This window comes from Trichechus manatus, unplaced genomic scaffold, assembly GCF_000243295.1.
Source record: "Trichechus manatus latirostris isolate Lorelei unplaced genomic scaffold, TriManLat1.0 scaffold00039, whole genome shotgun sequence".
Taxonomy (NCBI): domain Eukaryota; kingdom Metazoa; phylum Chordata; class Mammalia; order Sirenia; family Trichechidae; genus Trichechus; species Trichechus manatus.
In genome coordinates this window covers 8763516-8787263 of record NW_004443975.1, presented here as the reverse complement: position 1 = coordinate 8787263, position 23748 = coordinate 8763516, and the positions used below count along the sequence as shown (strand labels likewise).

The 23748-nt window shown below is 35.9% G+C and overlaps 1 protein-coding gene across 5 annotated transcripts in view; it reads right to left on the bottom strand.

The window, feature by feature from the left end:
* CDC42BPA (CDC42 binding protein kinase alpha) overlaps nucleotides 1–23748 on the bottom strand; it is a 338979-nt gene that overhangs the window by 173998 nt on the left and 141233 nt on the right. For all 5 annotated transcript variants that reach the window (XM_004375875.3, XM_023730922.1, XM_012555417.2 and 2 more), the window contains exons 6-7: nucleotides 9307–9400; nucleotides 1346–1546 (exon numbers count right to left, since the gene is read on the bottom strand). In XM_004375875.3, the coding sequence (XP_004375932.1) occupies nucleotides 1346–1546; nucleotides 9307–9400 (295 nt within the window). The remainder of the gene's footprint in view (nucleotides 1–1345; nucleotides 1547–9306; nucleotides 9401–23748) is intronic.

The window sequence follows — 23748 nt, the reverse complement described above, 5'->3', positions numbered from 1 at the left end:
TAAGTCATAACACTAATGACTAACTGATACTGTTTTTAATAATAGTTAACTTTTTTGAGAGTTTAATATGTATTTTAACTATTTGAAGTGCTTTCCACATTTAACTAGTTTAATCTTTACAACAATCCTCTAAGGTGTGTACTACTATTACTGTAATTTTGTAGAAGACGAAACAAAGGCACGAAACAATTTGCTCAAGGACACACAACTAGTAAGTGGTAGAGCTGGGATTTGAACGGAGGCTGTCTATGACTCCAGAATCTGTGCTCTTAACTACCATTTATACTATAATGATTTCTTTTTGAAATGTTGTACATGTTATTTACAACTTTTCAGCTGATCCTTGTCTTTCAACACTCCATAAGTATTTAGAGTACTATCTTTATAGCCAGGTAGAAGAACCTTTAAAAGACTTTATATAATTGACATATATATACATACGAAGCAACTAACATAAATGTGTCACCAAATAACAAGTTAAAAAGATTATCATTCCACTTATGGGATACTCCTATTCATGTTCCAAGTTTTTGCAATTGGTCACTATCTTCTGAAGCTGATCAATCAAAACCTTTCCTCTTCTTATTATGAACAACCCATTTCTATTTCACTTAGTACCAAATGGATTGAAGTTTGATTTAATCATTTCCTGTGGTACATGTGGATTGTTTCCAATGTTCTGCAATCATATATAATATTAAAATAGGTATTATTGTACGTATATCTCTTTTTTATTGAATATTTCATTAGGGCAGGTTCTCAGAACTGAAGTTGCTCAATCAAAAGTTCTAACCATTTTCATAAGGCTATAGATACATACTTGAAAAATTCTTAACAGAAAAGTCACACCAAATTATATTTCTATAGCAATATCTAAAAATTCCCATCTCACTGTACTACTTTCAGCATTAAATACTATTTTTCTTTTCATTTTTGTCAATTTGATAAGAAAAAAGGATGGCTTATTCTTAATTTGCATTTCATTTATTATTAATAAGGTTGAGAATTTTTAACTTATATTCTAGTAGTCATGATTACACATTTACTATAGTAAGTAATGTTTCTTTAAGCTGTTTATGATATTTGTCAGTTTTTCTACTGGAGAGATGATTAAATTTCCTATTTATTATTACCTCTGATAAAGTACAGAAGAAAGTTAGAATAATTTTATGCATAATTTATGGATTTTGATAATTCACATTTAGTCATGCTGCCTACTAGCATAGACACGTGAATGGTCACTGTTTTTAGAAAAATATTTTCTCACTTTAGATTATCACATTACTTCTAATTTATTTTATGTATTATTTATCACATTAATTGAAAAAAATTAAGATATACTAACTTTGTGATTCATGATTTTTCCATATGTCTCTACCAGAGATTCTGCGTAAAACGGTGTTTCTCCATAAAGCATTTCATACATACAGACCCCCAAAGACCACCAATCACACTCAGGTCCATATCTGCCTTTTCCATCTTCCATGGCTTGAAGGATTTCAGGAGAGATATAATCTGGGGTTCCAACAGCTACTGAGGACTGGACCTGAAGGAGTTCACATTTTTAGTAATCCACTGCAATATTTTAGAAACAAAATAATAATTTTAAAATTAAAAAACAGTTACATGTACTTAGATATACAATAGACATTACTATATCATAGTAACATTTTTGTAGTTATCTTAATTTAGTTCCCTTGTGGTTAAGAGCTAGGCTGCTAACCAAAAGGTCAGCAGTTCGAATCCACCAGCCATTCCTTGGAAACCCTATGGGGCAGTTCTACTCTGTCCTGTAGGGTTGTTACGAGCTGAAATCGACTCAACGGCAACGGGTTTAGGTTTGGTTTTCTACATACAAGTTAAATTTTATATAATCTTCACTACTACAGAACTTTTATCCTACTGTGACTTAATTGCAGACATTTAGGGAAACAATATGATTTAAACTACAGACCCTATTAACAACAAATTAAACATTTGGTTTAGAACATTCTGATTAACGATATTTATCTGTCTGACTTATACATATAAACAAATGGAACTGTGGAAAATTTACAATTAGTTAGGGGGAAAGAAAATTCCTAATAGGTAGGCCAATATGTATAAGAACCCCGGAGATAATTTTAAAACACTTTTCAAAAGAAAAAAAAAACCCTAAGAAAATAACTATCAGCAATGTCTCACAAACTACTCGTTAATAAAAAATTATGAAAATGGGAAAAGTGCATCTTTCAAAAAATAAAATTCTAAAAAAGAAAAATAGCTGAGCACACAAATATGGCAGGTTAGATGTAAGTTAGAAATTAGGTAGTTAAAACAGATCCTGGACATATATAAGATACTCTGAAATAAAAGAAAACAAGCTCTTTGTAAGTTTTAAAAGAACATATCAAAGAAATGAACATTCTTAAGGTACTATATCAAACAACGGTTAATATTCTGGATTTTCTAGACAAAATTACCACTTTTAATAAACATTAGGAATAGACTTCCTGTTTGGCAATACTGAAATTAAGTAAATTAAAAACTCTTCCATTACAAACTCTTAAAATTGCTAGAAAAAATAAAACAAACATTTTTATAAATATATAAAGGAGGTTTTAAGAAAAGAGAAATTCTTAGGGGCCAGTAATCAAGAAATGGTTGAGAACCAGGCTGACAAGCACTAGAGCTAAGGGATGGGTTGGAGAATTATTCGTCTTCATTTTCCAAACGCTTGGATTTTAACACACATGGTGACAAATCAAAGGACCTTGAACTTACCTGAGGTGGGAAGCTTAAAGCAACAGACTGCCCCAACTAACCTTTACCCAAAAGGGTGTATTTTAAATAAAAGCTTGAATTATAAATATCTGCCACCCTACAGAGAAAGAAAGGAAGACATTTTGTGTATCTTGACTTGCAGCGGCATGAAAAAAAAAATTCCTCCCCTAGGAATCCATACTTCAGGTCATACAGTCCCATAGTTTGGGACTGTAATTTACACTGCTTCTGTGGTCCAGAAATTCTCAACCCAAGAAATTGACATAAATATTAGTTGCCTCTAGGAAGCCTGGCAAAACAAATTCAAATGCTCAAACCTGGCCACACAGGATTTTCACATATGAAGCTCCACTGAAGATGGGTTCACAATCTGATTATACGAACCAAATGAAGAAACAGTTCATTATGAACAAGAGTCAGAAAATTCAACAAAATGTACAATTAGACCCTTGCCAATTGCCAGATACACTCTACAAAATAAGTATGTTTAAAATGATTGTTACAGTTAGTGGCCCCAGACTCATGGCAACCCCATGCACAATGGAACAAAACACTGCCTGGTCCTACACCATTCCCATAATTGGCTGCAGATTAGACCACTGTGATCTATAGGGTTTTCACTGGCTGATTTACAGAAGTAGATTGAAAGGCCTTGCTTCCTAGTTTGTCTTAGTCTGGAAGCTCTGCTGAAATCTGTTCAGCATCATAGCAAAACAAAAGCCTCCACTAACAGACGGGTGGTGGCTGCTGCACATGAGGTGCACTGGCCAGGAATCAAACATGCCTCTCCTGGATGGAAGGCGAGCATTCCACCACTGAACCACCAATGCTCCCTTAAAATGATTAAAGATATTTAAAAAAAAGAAAAAAAACCAAACACAAGAGAAATGAAAAAAAAAAAAACTGGTCAGTGAAATAAAAAATGCAGTAAATAGGCAAAGAGCAGATTAGACACAGCTAAAGTGAATAACAAACTTGAAGAAGAGTTGAGGGAATTAATCAGCCTCCAATATGGAGAGATAAAGAGATGGAAAATATAAAAGGAAAGTCAAAAGACATGTATGCTAGAATGAACAGATTCAACCTATGTGTAATATGAGAGGAGAGAAAAGAGAGAATAGAGAAGAGCAATATTCAAAGAGAAAAAGCGTAAATTTTTTCAAGAATGAGGCAAAACATGAATCTTTGCATGCAGGTAGGGCATTAAGTCCTGAAAAAATAAATAAAAACAGATCCACTCCTACACATACTGTATTTAAACTGTAAAGCACCAAAGGCAAAGAGATCTTAAAAACAGTAAATAAAGAAAGATTACATACCAAGGAATGACAATTAGACTGACAGCTTAATTACTAATAGCAATAATACAAGCCAGAAGAGCATGAATTGAATCCTCAAAGTGATGAGACGAAATAATTGCCAGTGTAGTATTTTCTACCTACCTAAACTATCATACAGAAATGAGGGCTAAATAAAGACATTTTCAGACGAAGACTGAGAGAGCTACCACTTATAAACCTTGTCAAATGAACTTCTAAAAGATATAGTTTAGAAAATAAGAAATTATACTCAGACGGAAGAAAGTCATACTAGAAGCAACTGTGAACAAAGATGCAAAAAAAAAAAAAAAAAAAAAAAACTTTACCATTATTTAATTGGATAAAATGATGATGATGATAATAACAATGATGATGGTGAGAACAACTACTTTGGGTAAAAAAATAAGTTGAAACTAAAATACTAAAAACAATAACATACTAGCTGAAGGGAGTTATCAGGGTTAAGTGTTCTTTCATGTTTTTTGATTGGGAACATGGTGAAGCAACTGACTAATTTCAGACTATAGATAAAGCCTGTACGTTAAAATTTTAAAGATAACCACTAGAATATCTGAAATAGAATGTACAGATTCCAAAGAAGTAAAGAAAAAGAGAGAAATAAACTAAAGCTGATCAAGCCAACAGTAGACAGAAAAGAAGGAAAAAAAACACGCATGCAAACAAACAAAACCTATAGTAAACAGCCCAAGATATGAGAGAAATAAATACAAATAGATTGATAATCATAAAATTTATAAATAGATTAAATTCACCTATGAAAAAATACAACTGTCACACTGGATAACAAACAAAACCAAAGTAAAGAAATAAACAGAACCAAAGTCTAGCAATATTCCGTTTAAAAGAGATGCACCTAAACTATAAGGACACAGAAAGGTTTTTGAAAGTAAAGGTATGAAAAGATATGTCAGACATACATTAAACAAAAGAATGTTAAAAAACTACAGTGGTATCAGTCAGAATAAATTCTAAGGCCAAAATCATTATTAAGATTTTTTTTAAATTCATCTATATAATGATAAAAGATAATACCCCGGAAGAAACAGTAGTTCTAAATAATTTGTGCCTAACAACATAGCCACAAAAGAGCTGTGCAAAACACTGACAAATGACAAGAAGAAATTAATAAATCCACCATTGTAAACAACAGAAACTAGATCAAAGAGAAATATAAAACTAGTAAGAATATAAAAAAATTGAACAGCAAAATTAACCAGTTTAACCTTACAAACTTATATATAGAAAACTGGCACTCAAAAGTTACAGAAAATGTATTTCTGCAAACAAACATCGAACAATTATTAAAATTAGCCTGCTAGAAAGTCACAGAGCAAACCTCAACTAATGCCAAAAAGAAACCTAATTATCAAATAGACCCATTCTCTAGTAAAATAAAACTAGAAATCAATAAGCAAATAAGTAACTAAATAAACAAATAACATACTATGGAAATTAAAATGCACACCTCTAGATAATTAATGGCCCACAGGATAATTCTAACTGAATTTGTAAAATATTTAGAACTCAACAACAGTAAGAAACCACATATCAAAGCTTATGAGGGAAAAGAGAAGCACAAATAAACAATGTTGGGAATAAAAGGCGGACAAAACTACACATGTAACATAGATTTTAAAACTAGGAAAAGAGTAGTATGAACAACTTTATACTATAAACTTGAAAACTAAGAGAAAATAGACAATTTCATAGGAAAAAATATAACTTATCAAAACTGACTCAGGAAGAAATAGAAAACCAAAGAGACCTATAACCATTAAAAAATTTGAATCAATAGTATAAAATCTACCCATAAAACAGAAGAAAACCAAACAATAAAATCCCACCACCACTTGAGAAGATTTTAAAAGTCAGTTGTACTGATTATATAAGAAACCAATAACCAATAACCCCAGTCTTACATAAACTATTCTATAGCCAAAATGGTCAAAGGAAGTGAAGATGGCTCCCCAGTTCTTTATATGAGGTTAATATAACCTAGATACAAAAATCAGACAAGCACAATTTGAAAAAGAAAATTATACTCCAATTTCAGGTACGAATAATCACAGGTATGAATCTCAGGTAAGAATCCTGAATACAATATTAGCAAAGTATATCTAGCAATTTATGAAATACATATTAATAAAACAACATGATCAAGTTCTGTTTACCTGAAGAATGGAGACGGTTTAACGTTGAAAATCTGTCATTTTTCAGATTAACAGATTAATAAAGGAGAAAAAAAAAACCAACATCATCTCAATGAATGCAGAAAAATCATTTGATTACAACAACTACCACAACAACAAACTCTTAGCAAATCAGAAACAGAAGGAAATTTCTGTAATCAAATAAAGGATTTATCAAACATCCTACTTAATCTGAAACAACAGAAACAACTCTATTAAAGCCAGAAACAAGGAAAAGATACTCCCTATCACCTTGTCTATTTAACAATGTAGTGAAGGTTATAAACTGCATAGCAAGAGAAAAGAAACAGCATACAAAGACTGGAAAGGGAAACAAATAAAGCTGGTCATTATTTGCAGATTATATGATCATCTATATAGAAAACCTAGAAGGATCTACACTCAATTTATCTGAACTAATACAAAAATTTAGCAAGGTGGCTAGATTCAGGATAAATATACAAAAATCAATTGTGCTGCTAAAGAACAACAATAAGCTATTAAACTTCGAATTTAAACAAGTTATCATTTATAACAGCAATAAAACTCATAAGGTACCCAGGAACAAATACAGGCAATAGCCTAGCAGTAAAAAAAAAATAAAACTTTATTAATAGGCATAAATGGAAACCTTTTATCAATGGAGAAACAATATTCTCCACTGGAGAATGGGAAGATTCCATGTCGTAGGCATAAATTTCCTCCAAATTAATCTCTAAATTCTATACAGTTGTGTCAGCTTCTAGAGGTAGAGACTGGAGGTGGGAAGAATTAGGACAAAGGAAGGCTGGCTTTTGTCATAAATCTTTCTAAAATAAGTATAGCTATAGCTCTGATAAAAAATAAAAATTAAATTAAAGCAAATGAAAAGGTTTCTTCATTATCATTTTTAAAAGGGAGGACTAACATGTTGGTATGGTCAAGACAATTATTTTCAGATCATCAATTAACCTGCTAGAAACAAAAGTTAAAACATTATCCTATCCTTAAGCAAAACAAGAATGAATGACTGGGCAAACACACCAGGCCTTCAGAAACAAATTTTATTGGGGGGAAAGTCATATGGACAGAAACAGTACTCACTGCATTCTGAAATGCACAGGGATTTAAAAGGTTGGACATCAGACTCCAGGAGGGGAACCTCAGCTTTGAGACTAATGCATGTAAGATGCATGAGTGGGTAAAAACTAGCTCCTCCTCTGGAGTTCTTTTTCAGGAAGCTGCCTTCTCTGTGGAACTATGTCTCACAACTTTCAGATGCCCCAGCCTCCCTGACTTCAGTCTGTGCTTTCTCATCGCAGCAAAATCAACATGCTATTTCTCCCTTCTCACGTTACACTTGGCACTACCCACTTCCCACTGTATACTTCACACGTGCAGTTATCCTACAGCAGTACAATTCTATATACCCATCTTCCATTGTTTGTGTGACTTCTGTCACATCATTTTACTTCTAAATATGTCACAAACCCCACATTACCAGTCAGATGCCTTTTATGTAAATTTTAAAAGAAAGACAGTATAGTCTTTTTTTATCCTCATATTTATCATATCAATTTATTTGTTAATTCCTATATACCAACCAAGTATCCAGCTAGTATCATTTCCTTTGTTATGGAGGAAATTCTTTAGTATCCAGGCCTGCTGGAGATAAATTCTCTCAATTTTTATTTATCTAAAAATATCTTTAATTCAACTTGAATTCTGAAAGACATTTCTGTTTGACATAGAATTCTCAGTTTACAGATTTTTCTTCCTTTCAGAACTTTAAAGATATCATTCTATGGTTTCAGATGAGAGGTCAATGGTTATTCTTATGACTTTTTCCCTATATGCAGTGTGTCTTTTTTTTTATTTATATGGGGGACCACCATATAGACTTTAGGCCCTCTCTCTGTACGGCACTCTCCTCTACAATGCCAAGCCCTGAAGATTCCAGCTGCCTCAGCTAACTCAAATTCTGATCTCTTTCTCCTCAGCTCTGTAAGGCTGGTATACGCTGCTCTAACTTTAGTTTTCTGTACCTCAGTGAAGAAACTGTCCCAATTAAGGGCATTTGTGAGACATAGCTCATGAATTGATTTCTCTCAGAAATCACAGTCTTGTGCTTTCCATTGTCTACTTCCTGAAAACAGTCGTCTCAATATTGTGTCCAGTTTTATAGTTGTTTTTAATGGGGGGACTAATTTGGTACCAATTACTCCCTCCATTATGGCCAGAGGCAAAAGTCACGTAATTCTTTTTAAAGAACCTAAGTCCTTAGGATGAATTTTCAGAAGTGAAATTACTGGTCCCAAGTAATGTGACATTTTCATGACTTTTGAAAGGTATAATACTAAACTGATCTCCAAAAATTTCTGCCAATTAAACGTATATATATTCGAAACTCCACAATACAGCCAGGAAATTGAAATACAAAACACAAACAACCAAATACACAAAGATACCAGGGAGTAAAACATGGGCATATAAACTTTTCAGTGAGTGAAGGAAAATAACTGAGGGGCCTAGGGTTAGCAGAAGTTGAGCAAATGGGAACATGAAACTGAATCAATCTAGAGGACTTCCTGAAAAAAAAAAGGATGCATTTGTTGATTACTGACCCTCGGAACAACTAGACAACTAGAGAAAAAAGAAAAAAACTGAGCGAGGGGTTGCATTTTCATTCGCCATGTGTGATTTATTTTGTTTACCCCTCTAGAAACCTAAAAATATCTCAAGTACAATAATAAATAGATAATAGCTAGAGAAGAAGTAAAGGATCACATAAGAGGTATATTATTGCAATCTTAAGATCACTAATATAAGCAGTTGAAAATGGCATATGACTTTATAGACAAGCCCTATTAAGAGTAAGTATGCCTAAATTTCTTTGTGGAAGGTGGTAGAGCATAGACAGATAAATGGATCGATGGACACATAGCATAAATAGATGGTTTCTGGAACAGACAAAAAAGACGAGTAGCAAGGGAAATGGCTGTGGATAAAATAATTTAAGATTTTCCTTTATTTACCGTTCCATCTTCCATCAGCTTCAGACAAGAACCAAAATCTGCTAACCGGATATGTCCATTCATATCCATCAATATATTGTCAGGTTTAATGTCCCTGCAGAAAATAAATACATTCTATTTTTAGTTGGAAGAAACAAACATAATAAGTTACTTGGCAAGATAACCTTCTTGTATGAAAATCTTTATTTGTTTTAAAATTACTACTCTAAGAACATTGATTTGACCACTCTGTGTTCAAATCCTGGCTCCGGTTAATACTAAAACTTCTTAAACATTAAATGTATTGTGGTAGTTTTCATTCAGGTTAAAGTAATCTTACCATATCCCATTAGATTTACACAAGTTCCAATGTGACTATGACAGGCCTACTTTGTGCATACAAAGAAGAGCCGTAATTATCTACTATCCAGAAAAGAAACTATCTTCTAGTCCCTAAATTGGATGAGAAAAAAATATATTTCCAGGACCCTGAATATAAATGCAGACTGACAAATTCTCAAGTACTGCAGGTCATAACAACACAAATGAATTGCCTCGAAAAGTAGATTTTAGAAAACAACCATACCAACTGCCTAATAAATGATCTATATTACATACAGCTTTCAGTATAGATGTTAAGTCTCTGAGAAAATAATAGCTTGTAAGATAAGCAACCTAGATAATAACAAAGTAAATCATACCCATTTTTACATTTGAATAATGAAAAAAATTGCAAACCAGGAGTCCCTGGGTGGTGCAAACACCCTCAGCTGCTAACTCAAAGGTTGGAGATTCAAGTCCACCAAGAGGCCCTCGGAAGAAAGGGCTGGTGATTTACTTCCAAAAAATCAGCCACTGAAAACCCTAAGAAGCATTGTTCTACTCTGACACATATGGAGCAGCCATGAGTCTGAATCAACTCAACAGCAACTGGTTTTTATTTTATTGCAAACTTTGGCAAAATCATACATAAAATGATTTATAAATAAGATTCTCAGGGACCCAGCAGTATAGAGCTTCCAATCACTTTCTGAAGACTTTAATTCTGAATAACAGATTAGACCATCTCAACTAATCCACTTGTAGAGGAAGAAAAAGAATTTTCTCTGAACACTATATATGTAAAAGAATTCTATTGCCATGTGGTTATTAGAGTACAGCAAGGTCACTTTAATTTAATACAAATGTCTCTTTAAGATCTCTGTGCCTCAGTTTCCCTACCTGTGATATAGTGATAAAATCAGTACTACACTGATTACCGAAATAAGTTATGTGACTGTGTTATAGAGCACAGGTTGGCTAACTATGGCCCCTGGGCCACATCTAGCCTACCGCTGTTTTTGTAAACAAAGTTTTATTGGAACACAGCCACAACCATATATTTAAGTACTGCCTATGTCTGCTTCTGAAAAATCAGCCATTGACAACTGTATGGAGCACAGTTCTACTCTGACACACATGGGGTCACAATGAGTTGGAACTGACTTGACGGTAACTGCTTTTTTTTTTATGTCTGCTTTCATACTACAACTGCAGAGTTGAGTACTTGCAAAGGAGACCACATGGCCTGCAAAGCCTAAAATATTTACGCTCAGTCCTTTACAGGAAAAAAAAAAAGAAATTGCGAATCCCTGTAGTAGATGATGGATGTCTGCTTAACACAGAGAGGGAGATAGTCTGAAAACAACAACCTCTGTAGGAAACCGGCTTCATAATCCTGAACATTTGAATTTATCCTGAACTGTTAGAATAGCTATAGTAAGAAAAGATTTTTTGTTGTTCGGAAACATCAAAGAAGTACATTTTAGTGTTAGAAGGAACCTTAGAAATTACCTAGCCCATTTTTAGATGAGGAAAAATATGTGTTTTATTTTTATTTAAAAAAAAAAAAAAACTAAGCTATGCAGTCACTATACATAAATGCTACTGGCATAAGATTTCTCAGATTTTAAAGGAGATTAAGGGAATTGCAAAGACAAGATTTACATACATCAACAATATTGCCAGATATCTGAAAAATAGGAAATAATAAAACATACGTAAGTTAGAGTATATTACAACGAAAATCCATCTACCTATCACCTACTTTATCAAATCGTCCACTCCCCAGAGGCAATCACTATCCTGAAGTTGTTGTTTTCTCTACCTGTCTTAGTTATCTAGTGCTGCTATAACAGAAATACCACAAGTGGATGGCTTTAACAAAGAGAAATTTATTCTCTCACAGTTTAGAAGGCTAGAAGCCCGAATTCAAGGCATCAGCTCCATGGGAAGGCTTTCTCTCTCTGTTGGCTCCAGAGGAAGGTCTTTCTCATCAATCTTCCCATGGTCTAGGAGCTTCTCTGCGTAGGAACCTCGAGGCCAAAGGATATGATTTGCTCCTGATGCTGCTTTCTTGGTGGTATGAGGTCCCCCTGTCTGTCTGCTTGCTTCTCTCTCTTATACCTCAAAGAGACTGACTTAAAACACAATCTAATCTCATAGATTGAGTCCTGCCTCATTAACGTAACTGCCACTAATCCCACCTAATCAACATCATAGAGACAGGATTTACAACATACAGGAAAATCACATCAGATGACAAAATGGTGGACAATCCCACAGTACTGGGAATCATGGCCTAGCCAAGTTGACAGACATTTTTGGGGTACACAATTCAATCCATGACACTACCCATGCATATTTTATACCATTAATACATATATAAGCAACCATAAAACTGTATTTTTCTAAAAGTCCTTAACCTTTACAATAAATACCAAACTAGGTGTAGAATTTTGCAACATAATTTTATTCTAATATTATGTTTCTAAAAGTTACCCTTGTTGGTACATATTACTCTAGTTAATGCTTTTATATATGAAAATGTATTTATCAATTCTGATTATAAAACTTAATTGTTCTCACTTTTTATTTTGGTCTGACACACAATGCTGAAATGATATTTTAATAAATGTCTCCTAGTGTTCATACGTGAGCATTTTTTCATGCTATATGTCTAGAAGTGCAACTGCTGAGATGTACATCTTCAACTTTAGTAGATGTTGTCAAATTGTTCTTCAAAGCGCTGTGCCAATTTAGACTCCCAGTGGCAGTCCTGAGAGTATCCATTGCTCCACGTGCTCACCATTATTCGAACTGCTGACCTCTTGCTTAGCAGTCGAGCTCTTCACTACTGCGCAACCAGTGCTCCTCCACCATTATCAGTATGGAAGATTTTTACAGTTTTGCTAAGCCGATAGATATAAATGATATACTGTATATTGGTTTGATTTACACTTGCATGATTACGAGAGAAAGGTTGAGAATCTTTTTTACACTGTCATCGGTCATCTTAGATTCCTCTTCTGTAAAATGCCTGCTTGTGTCCTGTCTTCAGAAGTTCTGTTTACTAAGCCTTAGTTGCTTACATATGTTACAACTAACTTCTTAAAGCATGTGAGCTCGTTTTTCCACTTTGTTTATGGTATCTTCTTTATTTGCAAAACAAGTATTTAATATTAATGTGGTCCTATAGTTTACAATGTATGTTTCTTGGTCTTAAGAAATCACCCTTCTCAGGGAACATCTAGCTCAATTGGCGTAACACAGTTTATAAAGACAATGTTTTACATTCTACCTTGGTGAGTAGCGTCTGGGGTCTTAAAAGCATGTGAGCAGCCATCTAAGATACTCCACTGGTCTCATCCCTTTGGGAGCAAGGGAGAATGAAGAGAACAGGATACAAGGAAAAGATTAGTCCAAAGGACTAATGGACCACAGCTACCACGGCCTCCACCAGACTGAGTCAGTACAGCTAGATGGTGCCCAGCTACCACCACTGGCTGCTCTGACCGGGATCACAATAGAGGGTCCTGGACAGAGCTGGAGAAGAACGTAGAACAAAATTCTAACTCACAAGAAAAAGACCAGATTTACTGGCCTGACAGACTGGAGAAACCCTGAGAGTATGGCCCCTGGATACCCTTTTAGCTCAGTGGTGAAGTCACTCCCAAGGTTCACCATTCAGCCGGTGAATGGACAGCCCCATAAAACAAAATGGGACTAATGAGGCACAGCAGTCCAGGGACAAGGACTAGAAGGCAGGAGGGGACAGGAAAGCTGGTGATAGAGAACCCAAGGTTGAGAAGGGACAGTGTTAAAATGTCATGGGGTTAACCACTGTCATAGGGCAATATGTGCACTGTTAATGAGAAACTATTTGTTCTGTAAACCTTCATTTAAGGTACAAAAAAAAAAAGAATTATCTATGTGAGATCAAATTGACAACAGCAACTCAAAAAGTTTGATGGGAAGCCTAAGGGGCAGTGAGTTGAAGATAATGGTGATGGAATAATTTGGAAAAGGATAGTGAGAATAGCAGCACAACTGGAAGAATATAATCGATGTCACTAAATTGTAAATGTAACAACTTCTGAAATGGTGTAACTTTGGCTGTGTATATTTTCACCAAAAAAAAGGTCCTCCAAGGTCGAGAAGGGAGAGTGTTGACATGTCATGGGGTTGTTAACCAATGTCATAAAACAATATGTGTACTGACTGTTTAATGAGAAACTATTTTTTCTGTAAATCTTCATCTAAAATACAATTTTAAAAAAATCACCCTTATCTTCTTTTCCCAGAGAGTTATAAGGATAGTGTCCTACATTTTCTTTTGTAGGTTTTACTTTTCATTTGATGTCTACTTAGAATCTATTTTTGAGTATAGTGTAAGGTAAAGGCCAATTTGCTTTAGTTCTGTGAACATATTTATAATTTATATTTTGAAGTCTCTGTTAAATCTAACATCTAGTTGTTCTCACAAGCAGTTTGTGTTACCTGTTTTTTTCCCTAGTGTATAGGTCATACTTTTCTATTTATATGCATGCCTTGTAATTTTTTGTTAGAAACTGGACATTTTAGATAGTATATTGTAGCAACTTTGAGTACTAGTCTCCTACACTGGAGCTTATTATTGTTATTTGTGAGTTTATTTTTAATGAGTGGCTGGATTATTTTAGTCAAGTCTATTTCCTCCCCAACAGTGTTAATCCTCTGATGTTGCTCCTCAGGTATGCAACTTTGAGCATACCTACATTCACCCTGGTATGAAAGTGGTATTGGTAGGGCTCTCTTACCCTAACTACATCCAGCTGTTAAACTTCACTAATTACTAGTGCATTGCTCTATTGTTTTTAACAATGCCCTGAGGCATAAATTGCTCTAAAAACTAATCCAATCAAATTGTGGCTTCTCTGAAGGAATAGAGTTTGAAATCTGTGTTTGATATTTGTTCTCTTCCAACTGTCTTATTTCCTGTTCTCTCCTACAAACTAGCTGGCCTAAAGTCTAGGCTGTATCTTCATTAAATCTATGAATCTCTTTACAACTGGTTTTCACCACAACTTCATTGTTTGTAAGAGCACCCTTAAACTTCTCCAGGCTCAGTTGCAAATGAAGTCAGTTCCTTTAGGAAGAGATTAGGATCTATCTGATTGAAGGTCTACTTCTCCCTCCAGGAAAAAAAATCTCTGAGCCTGGGCTCAGGAAGTGGGGGTGAAGGCAATGGCAGGCTTCTGAATGACAGTCCTTCTCTAGGAGATGGGTGCTCAGTGGGAGGGAGAGGGCAGCTGCCTGAGGTCCTCTTCACTTTCCTCTCCTGGAGTGGACCCACTGCTTCACAATCAGAAGCAAGGGCGATCAGCACCCCAATATTCTAAGAGTGCCAAGGGAGAGCCTCCATTCCCTTAAGTGGGAACTGGGTAGAAGAAGGGAGACCCTACCTCTTGAACACACTTGCAAGGATGTAGCCTCAGCTACAAGGGGACACAATGAGAACTGCTGAAGTCTGTTCCTACCTGGAAGAAAGCCCTCAGACTGGGAGCTGGGGAGAGGAGAAGCACTGTGTTCTTGGCTGAAGTAGCCTGGAGTAGAGTCTCCATCTTGCTGAGTTTGGATGGGGTGAGAGAGGGAGTGGTCTTGGTTCAAACACCACAAACTCTCACCTTTGTTATCAAAATTTTTTGTAGATTTCCTTGGACAGATATTTCTTCATTTGTTGCTTGCCCTTAGTACCATTTCCAGAGTGTTTAAATGGTTGTTTTTAAATAAGTTTCGCCAGTTTCATCTGTGAACAGGTCAGCAGAACACCTCATGTAATCATGCCAGAAGTCAATCCATCTCACTTGACTTTTTAAAAGAATATTCCAGTGACTCAGAGAAAATGGCACTTGAAAAATCAAAGAACTAAGAACAGGGAAGCTGGAGAAAGACAGTGGCCAGATCATGCTGAACACTGTAGGCCATAGCAAGGAAATGAATTTCATTATCAGTAGGAAGTAAAAGAATTCTATATTTAAATAAATTTGGAAATCAATTTAAATATACTTCTTTATTATGGAATTTCCAAGAGCCTTCAATATACTTCTTTACTATAGAATTTCCAAGGGCCTTAAATGTGCTCATGGAATTTCCAAGAGTAATTTTTAGTATGCAAAGTTTTCCAAAATCACTGACCTTCTCTCATGAATAGTTTGTTAGGGAACACTTTGTAAAACTCTGCTTCACACAATAATTTCAAAATAAATCACCTATCACATCTTTCATGATAATCTAATGAAATGATGTGAACTTAAATGATCAAGCTGACCTTGCTTGACCGAAGTAATCACTCCTTTCACTAGGCTGCAAGAGCAGGTAATTATCTGTTTCCATGTCAGCCTTACTTCTTAGACTGCAATTTTTGTGAACATCTCAATTATTGCAGTGTGTGGAAAAATTATGCTCTACTTTTAATACATGAATGATTGAACAAATATTAAACAAACAAGTGTAATATATTGGCTGCTTGATTGAGAAGGAAACTCAGTGTATTTAGTCAATTAAATAAACTAATAATTGTAAAATGTAATTTTAAAATACAGCAACTCCAGTTGAAAATTAGACATATATTATTATTAACTTATTGTTAGAACTTTCAATCTGTAAGATGCAGAAGGATATAATCTTTATTTACAGTTTGATATTTCACTTACTGAAATACCTAAAGAACTGTAATATAATAACTGTATTTATACAAAATAATTCCTATAATGGTATACACCCTGACTTTTCCTATAGCCCTAGCATACCAATTTTTAACTATAACATTACCTATTCTTTAGTGATTTCCAGATATTATACAAATAGGTCCTCCTTTAACAGTATGAAAAATTACAATTTCAAACTGTTACTCAGACCTCTGAGGGACTACAAGGAGTTTTAAGTCAGCTTCAGGCCTCAAAGTATTTCTATCCCAGGGTCATAGTGTAACGACTTTGTCCACTGTAAAGTGGGTTACTGCCAAAGCAAACAAATTTGAAAACCTAGAGGAAACAGACAAATTTCTAGAAACTCATTACCTACCTAAACTAACACAGAGGTAGAACAACTAAATAAACCTATAACAAAAGAAGAGATTGAAAAGGTAATTTTAAAATTCCCAACAAAATAAAAGCCCTAACCCTGACAGCTTCACTGGAGAATTCTACCAAACTTACAGAGAAGAGTTAACACCACTACTACTAAAGGTATTTCAGAGCACAGAAAAGGACGGAATACTCCCAAACTCATTCTATGAAGCCAGCATAACCCTGATACCAAAACCTGGTAAAGACTCCACAAAAAAAGAAAATTACAGACCAATATCCCTCATGAATATAGACACAAAAATCTTCAACAAAATTCTAGCCAACAGAATTCAACAACATATCAAAAAAAAAAAAAATCCCCATGACCAAGTGGATTCATACCAAGTATGCAGGGATGGTCCAACATTAGAAAAACAATCAATGTAATCCATCACATAAATAAAACAAAAAACAAGAACCACATGATCTCATCAATCGATGCAGAAAAGGCATTTGACAAAGTCCAACACCCATGCATGATAAAAACTCTCAACAAAATAGGAATAGAAAGGAAATTCCTCAACATATTAAAGGCATTTATACAAAGCCAATTACCAATATCATCCTAAGTTTAGAGAGTCTGAAAGCATTTCCCTTGAGAACGGGAACCAGACAAGGATGCCCTTTATCACCACTCTTATTCGACATTGTGCTGGAGGTCCTAGACAGAGCAATTAGGCTTGAAAAAGAAATAAAGGGCATCCAAATTGGCAGGGAAGAAGTCAAAGTATCTCTATTTGCAGATGATATGATTTTATACACAGAAAACCTCAAAGAATCCACAAGAAAACTACTGGAACTAACAGAAGATTTCAGCAAAGTATCAGGATACAAGATAAACATACAAAAATCAGTTGGATTCCTCTACATCAACAAAGAGAACTTCAAAGAGGAAATCACCAAATCACTACCAATTACAATAGCCCCCAAGAAGATAAAATACTTAGAAATAAAATTAACCAAAGATGTAAAAAGCCTATACAATGAAAACTACAAGACACTACTGCAAGAAACCGAAAGAGACCTGTGTAAGTGGAAAAACATACCTTGCTCATGGATAGGAAGACTCAACATTGTGAAAATGTAAATTCTACCCAAAGCAATCTACAGATACAATGCAATCCTGATTCAAATTCCAGTGGTATTTTTTAATGAGATGGAGAAACAAATCACCAACTTCATATGTTAAGAGAAGAAGCCCCGGAAAAGTGAAGCATTTCTAAAGAAGAAGAACAAAGTGGGAAGCCTCACATTACCTGATTTTAGAAACTATTATACCGCCATGATAGTCAAAACAGCCTGGTACTGGTACAACAACAGATACATAGACCAATGGAATAGAATTGAGAATCCAGATGTAAATTCATCCACCTATGAGCAGCTGATATTTGACAAAGGCCCAAAGTCCATTAACTGGGGAAAAGACAGTCTCTTTAACAAATGGTGCTGGCATAACTGGATAGTCATCTTCAAAAAAATGAAACAAGACCCATACCACACATCATGCACAAAAACTAACTCAAAATGGATCAAAGACCTAAATATAAAATAGAAAACAATAAAGATCATGGAAGAAAAAATAGGGACAATGCTAGGGGCACTAATACATGGCATATACAGAATACAAAACATTAGTAACAATGCACAAACACCAGAAAAGAGACTAGATAACTGGGAGCTCCTAAAAAATCAAACACTATGCTCATCAAAAGACTTCACCAAAAGAGTAAAAAGACAACCTACAGACTGGGGAAAAATTTTGGCTACGACAAATCCAATCAGCATCTAATCTCTAAAATCTACAAGATACTGTAAAACTTCAACAACAAAAAAGACAAATAACTCAATTAAAAAATGGGCAAAGGATATGAACAGGCACTTCGCCTAAGAAGACATTCAGGTGGCTAACAGACACATGAGGAAATGCTCATGATAATTAGCCATTAAAGAAATGCAAATCAAAACTACAATGAGATACCATCTCACCCCAACAACACTAGCACACTGCTGGTGGAAAAGTGAAATGGTACAACCACTTTGGAAATCGATTTGATGCTTCCCAAAAAAGCTAGAAATAGAAGTACCATACGATCCAGCAATCCCACTCCTTGGAATATATCCTAGAGAAATAAGAGCTGTCACACGAATAGATATTTGCACACCCATGTTCATTACAGCACTGTTCACAATAGCAAAAAGATGGAAACAACCTAGGTGCCCATCAACGGACGAATGGATAAACAAACTACGGTATATTGACACAATGGAATACTACACAATGATAAAGAACAATGATGAATTCATGAAACATAACATGGAGGAATCTGGAAGGCATTACGCTGAGTGAAATTAGTCAGTTGCAAAAGGACAAATATTATATGAGACCACTACTATAAGAACTCAAGAAAAGGTTTAAACACAGAAGAAAACATTCTTTGATGGTTACGAGGGTGGGGAGGAAGAGGGTATTCACTAACTAGATAGAAGACAAGAATTATTTTAGAAGGACAACACACAGTACAGGGGAAGTCAGCACAACTAGACTAAACCAAAAGCTAAGAAGTTTCCTGAACACAACCAAACACTTTGAGGAACAGAGTAGCAGGGGCAGGGGTCTGGGGACCATGGTTTCAGGGGACATCTAGGTCAACTGGGATAACAAAGTTTATTAAGAAAATGTTCTGCATCCCACTTTGGTGAGTGGCATCTGGGGTTTTAAAAGCTAGCGAGTGGCCATCTAAGACGCATCAACTGGTCCCAACCCACTTGGAGCAAAGGAGAATGAAGAACACCAAAGACACAGGAAAATATTAGCCCAGGGACAGAAAGGGCCTCATAAACCATAGACGCCATCAGCTTGAGACCAGAAGAACTAGATGGCGCCCGGCTACCACCAATGACCGCCCTGATAGGGAACACAACAGAGAGCCCCTGACAGAGCAGGAGAAAAGTAGGGTACAGAATTCAAATTCTAGTAAAAAACACCAGACTTAATGGTCTGAGACTGGAGAAACTCCAAGAGTACGGCCCCCGGACACCCGTTTAGCTCAGTAATGAAGTCACTCCTGAGGTTCACCCTTCAGCCAAAGATTAGACAGGCCCATAAGACAAAATGAGACTAAAGGGGCACACCAGCCTAGGGGCAAAGACAAGAAGGCGGGAGGGGACAGGAAAGCTGGAAATAGGGAACTCAAGGTTGAGAAGGAAGAGTGTTGACTTGTTGTGGAGTTAGTAACTAATGTCACAAAACAATGTGTGTACTAATTGTTTAACAAGAAGCTAGTTTGTTTTGAAAACCTTTACCTAAAGTACAATTAAAAAAAATAGAAGAAATGAAGTCTTGATACATGCTACAATATGGATGGAGCTGGAAGACATTATCCTGAGTGAACAAGTCAATCACAAAAGGACAAATAATGTATGACCTAAACTATATACAAAGATAAGAGAAGGCAAAATGTATAGAAAACAAAGTTTATTACTGGTTATCATTCATTTATCAGTTTGTCATACTGTGGTGGCTTACATGTTGCAATGACGCTGGAAGCTATGCCACCGGTATGTCAAACAGCAGCAATGTCACCCATGGTTGATAGGTTTCAGTGGAGCTTCAAGACTAAGACAGGCTGGGAAGGAGGACCTGGCAATCTAATTCTGAAAAACTGGCCAGTGAAAATGTTATAAGTAGCAGTGGAACACTGTCTGATACAGTGCCGGAAGATGAGCCCCTCAGGTTAGACGGCACTCAAAGTATGACTGGGGAAAAGCTGTCTCCTCAAAGTACAGCTGACCTTAATGAAGTGGATGGAGTGAAGCTTTCAGAAACTTCATTTGCTGATGTGGCATGACTCAGAACGAGAAGAAACAGCTGTAAACATTCATTAGTAATCAAAACGTGGGGTGTACAAAGTATGACTCAAGTAAAATTGGAAGTTGTCAAAAATGAAAGAGAACACTTGAAGTAGATATCCTAGGTATTAGTGAGCTGAAATGGACTGGTATTGGCCATTTTGAATTGGACAATCACATAGTCTATTACGCCAGGAATGACAAACTGAAGAGAAACAGCATCGCATTCATTATCAAAAAGAACATTTCAAGATCTATCCTGAATACCACGCTGTTCGTGATAGGATAATATCCACACACCTACCAGGAAGACCAGATAATACAACTATTATTCAAATTTATGCACAAACCACTAAGGCCAAAGGTGAAGAAAATTGAAGATTTTTACCAACTTCTGCAGGCTGAAATTGATCAAACATGCAAACAAAATGCACTAATAATCACTAGTGACTGGAATGTGAAAGTTGAAAAAAAAGAAGGAGCAGGAGTTGGAAAACATGTGCTCAGTAACAGAAATGACGCTGAAGATCACACGACAGAATTTTGCAAAACCAATGGCCTATTCAATAAAAATACCTTTTTTCAACAACAGAAATGGCAACTGTACATGAGGACCTCACCAGGTGGAATACATAGGAATCAAATCGACTATATCTGTGGAAAGAGACGATGAAGAAGCTCAATCTCATCAGTCAGAACAAGGCCAGGAGCCAACTGCAGAACACACCATCAACTGCAAGTTCAAGATGAAGCTGAAGTAAATTAAAGTTAAGTCCATGAGAGCCAAAGTACAACCTTGAATACATCCCACCTGAATTTAGAGACCATCTTAAGAATAGATTTGACACTGAACACTAATGACTGAAGACCAGAAGAGCTGTGGAATACTTCAAGGACATCATACATGAAGAAAGCAAAAGGTCATTAAAAAGAAAGAAAAGACCAAAATAAATGTCTGAAGAGGCTCTGAAACTTGCTCTTAAACATAGAGTAGCTAAAGCAAACAGAAGAAATGGTGAAGTAACAGAGCTGAACAGAAAATTTCAGAGGACAGCTCAAGAAGACAAAAGTATTAAAATGAAACGTACAAAGACCTGGAGTTAGAAAACCAAAAGGGAAGAACATGCTCGGCATTTCTCAAGCTGAAAGAACTGAAGAAAAAATTCAAGCCTCGAGTTGTAATATGGAAGGATTCTATGCCCTGGTAAGCAGTGGTTAAAGCAATTGACTGTTAACCTAGTGGTCAGTGGTTTGAAACCACCACAGTTCCATGAGTAAAAGATGTGGCAGTTTGCTTTTATGGAGATTTACAGCCTTGGAAACCCTATGGGATTGCTATGAGTTGGAATCAACTTGATAGTAGTGGGTATGGTTTTGTTTTTTCTTTTCTTATTCTTTTGGTTATGGGCAAAATATTGAACGACACAGGAAGCATCAAAAGAAGGTGTACAAAGTTACTGTGACAAAAAATTAGTTGATGTTCAACATTTCAGGAGGTAGCATATGATAAAGAACTGATGGTACTGTGGGAAGAAGTCTAAGCTGCTCTGAAGGCACTGGTGAAAAACAAGGCTCCAGGAATTGATGGAATACCAATAAAGATGTTTCAACAAACAGATGCAATGCTGGAAGCACTCACTCATCTACGCCAAGAAATTTGGAAGACAGCTACCTGGCCAACCAACTGTGCATCAGGGTTGTATCCTTTCACCATACTTTGATCCAGAAGAGCATTCTGATTTGTCAGGTTTTAGAATTCACATTCACATTCATAATATGTTACCTTATATGGCAAAAGGGACTTTGCAGATGTGATTAATTAATGTAAGATCACAAGGTAGGGAAATTATTCTGGATTATCTGGGTAGGTCCTACATAATCACAGGGGTTGTTATAAGAGAAAGGCAAAATGGTCAGAGAGATGTGAAGACAGAAGCAGAGGCTGGAGTGATGCCACTGCTGGAAGGGGTCTTAAGCCAAGAAATACAGGAAACTTCTAGAAGTTGGAAAAGGAAGGGAATGAATTCTTCTCCGGAACCTCCAAGAGGAAAGAAGAGCTGCTGACACCTTGATTCAGCCTACCACACAGAGGATTTTAGCCTCCTAAGGCCCATTTTGGAGCCCTGGTGGTGCAGTGGTTAAGAGCTCAGCTGCTAACCAAAAGGTCAGCAGTTCAAATCTACCAGTTGCTCCTTGGAAATTCTATGGGGCAGCTCTACTCTGTCCTATAAGGTCACTATGAGTTGCAATCGACTCCCCAGCAATGTTTTTTTGTTTGTTTGTTTGTTTTTATAAGGCCCATTTTGGACTTCTGACCTCCATAACTGTGAATAACAAATTTATGTTGTTTTAAATAACAAAGTTTGTGGTAATTTGTTACAGCAGCAATAGGAAACTAATATACTCTGTTCTCAGGATTTCCTGCAAATTGGCAGCTGGATCCAAAGGCTTGATTAGATTCAAGCTCGATCACTGGCAAGATAAGTGATGTTACGTACCTTCATTGGGAGGCTCAAACAACTTATCTCTCCTTTTCTGATGGTAGCAAGCACCATCACTTGGGGTTGCCAGATGGTGATTTCCTCCCTTTCACATTCTTTTTCAATTATTAGTTGGAATGTTTTTATAAAGAGATTCATGACTTCATTTACTATTTTGTTACAGGGATACAGTTCATAAAGAAAGAGCAAGATATATGTTTGATTCTTTCCCTTAATTTACCAATTTTCAAGAAATAAACTGGTTTCCTATCATCCTTAGAAGGTTAAGTGTCATGGATTGAATTGTATCCCCCAAAAATATGTGTATCAATTTGATTAGGCCATGATTCCCAGTATTGTGTGATTTCTACCATTTTGTCACCTGATATGATTGTCCTATGTGTTGTAAATCCTATCCCCATGATGTTAATGAGATGGATTAGTGGCAGTTATGCTGATGAGAGCAACAAGATTGGATTTTGTCCTAAGTCAATCTCTTTTGAGATATAAAAGAGAGAAGTGAGCAAAGAGACATGGGGACCTCATATCACCAAGGAAGCAGCACCGGGAGCAGAGGGCATCCTTTGGACCCGTGGTTCCTGTGCAGAGAAGCTCCTAGACCAAGGGAAGATTGATGACAAGGACCTTCCTCCAGAACCGACAGAGAAAGAAAGCCTCCCCCTGGAGATGAGGCACTGAATTTGGAC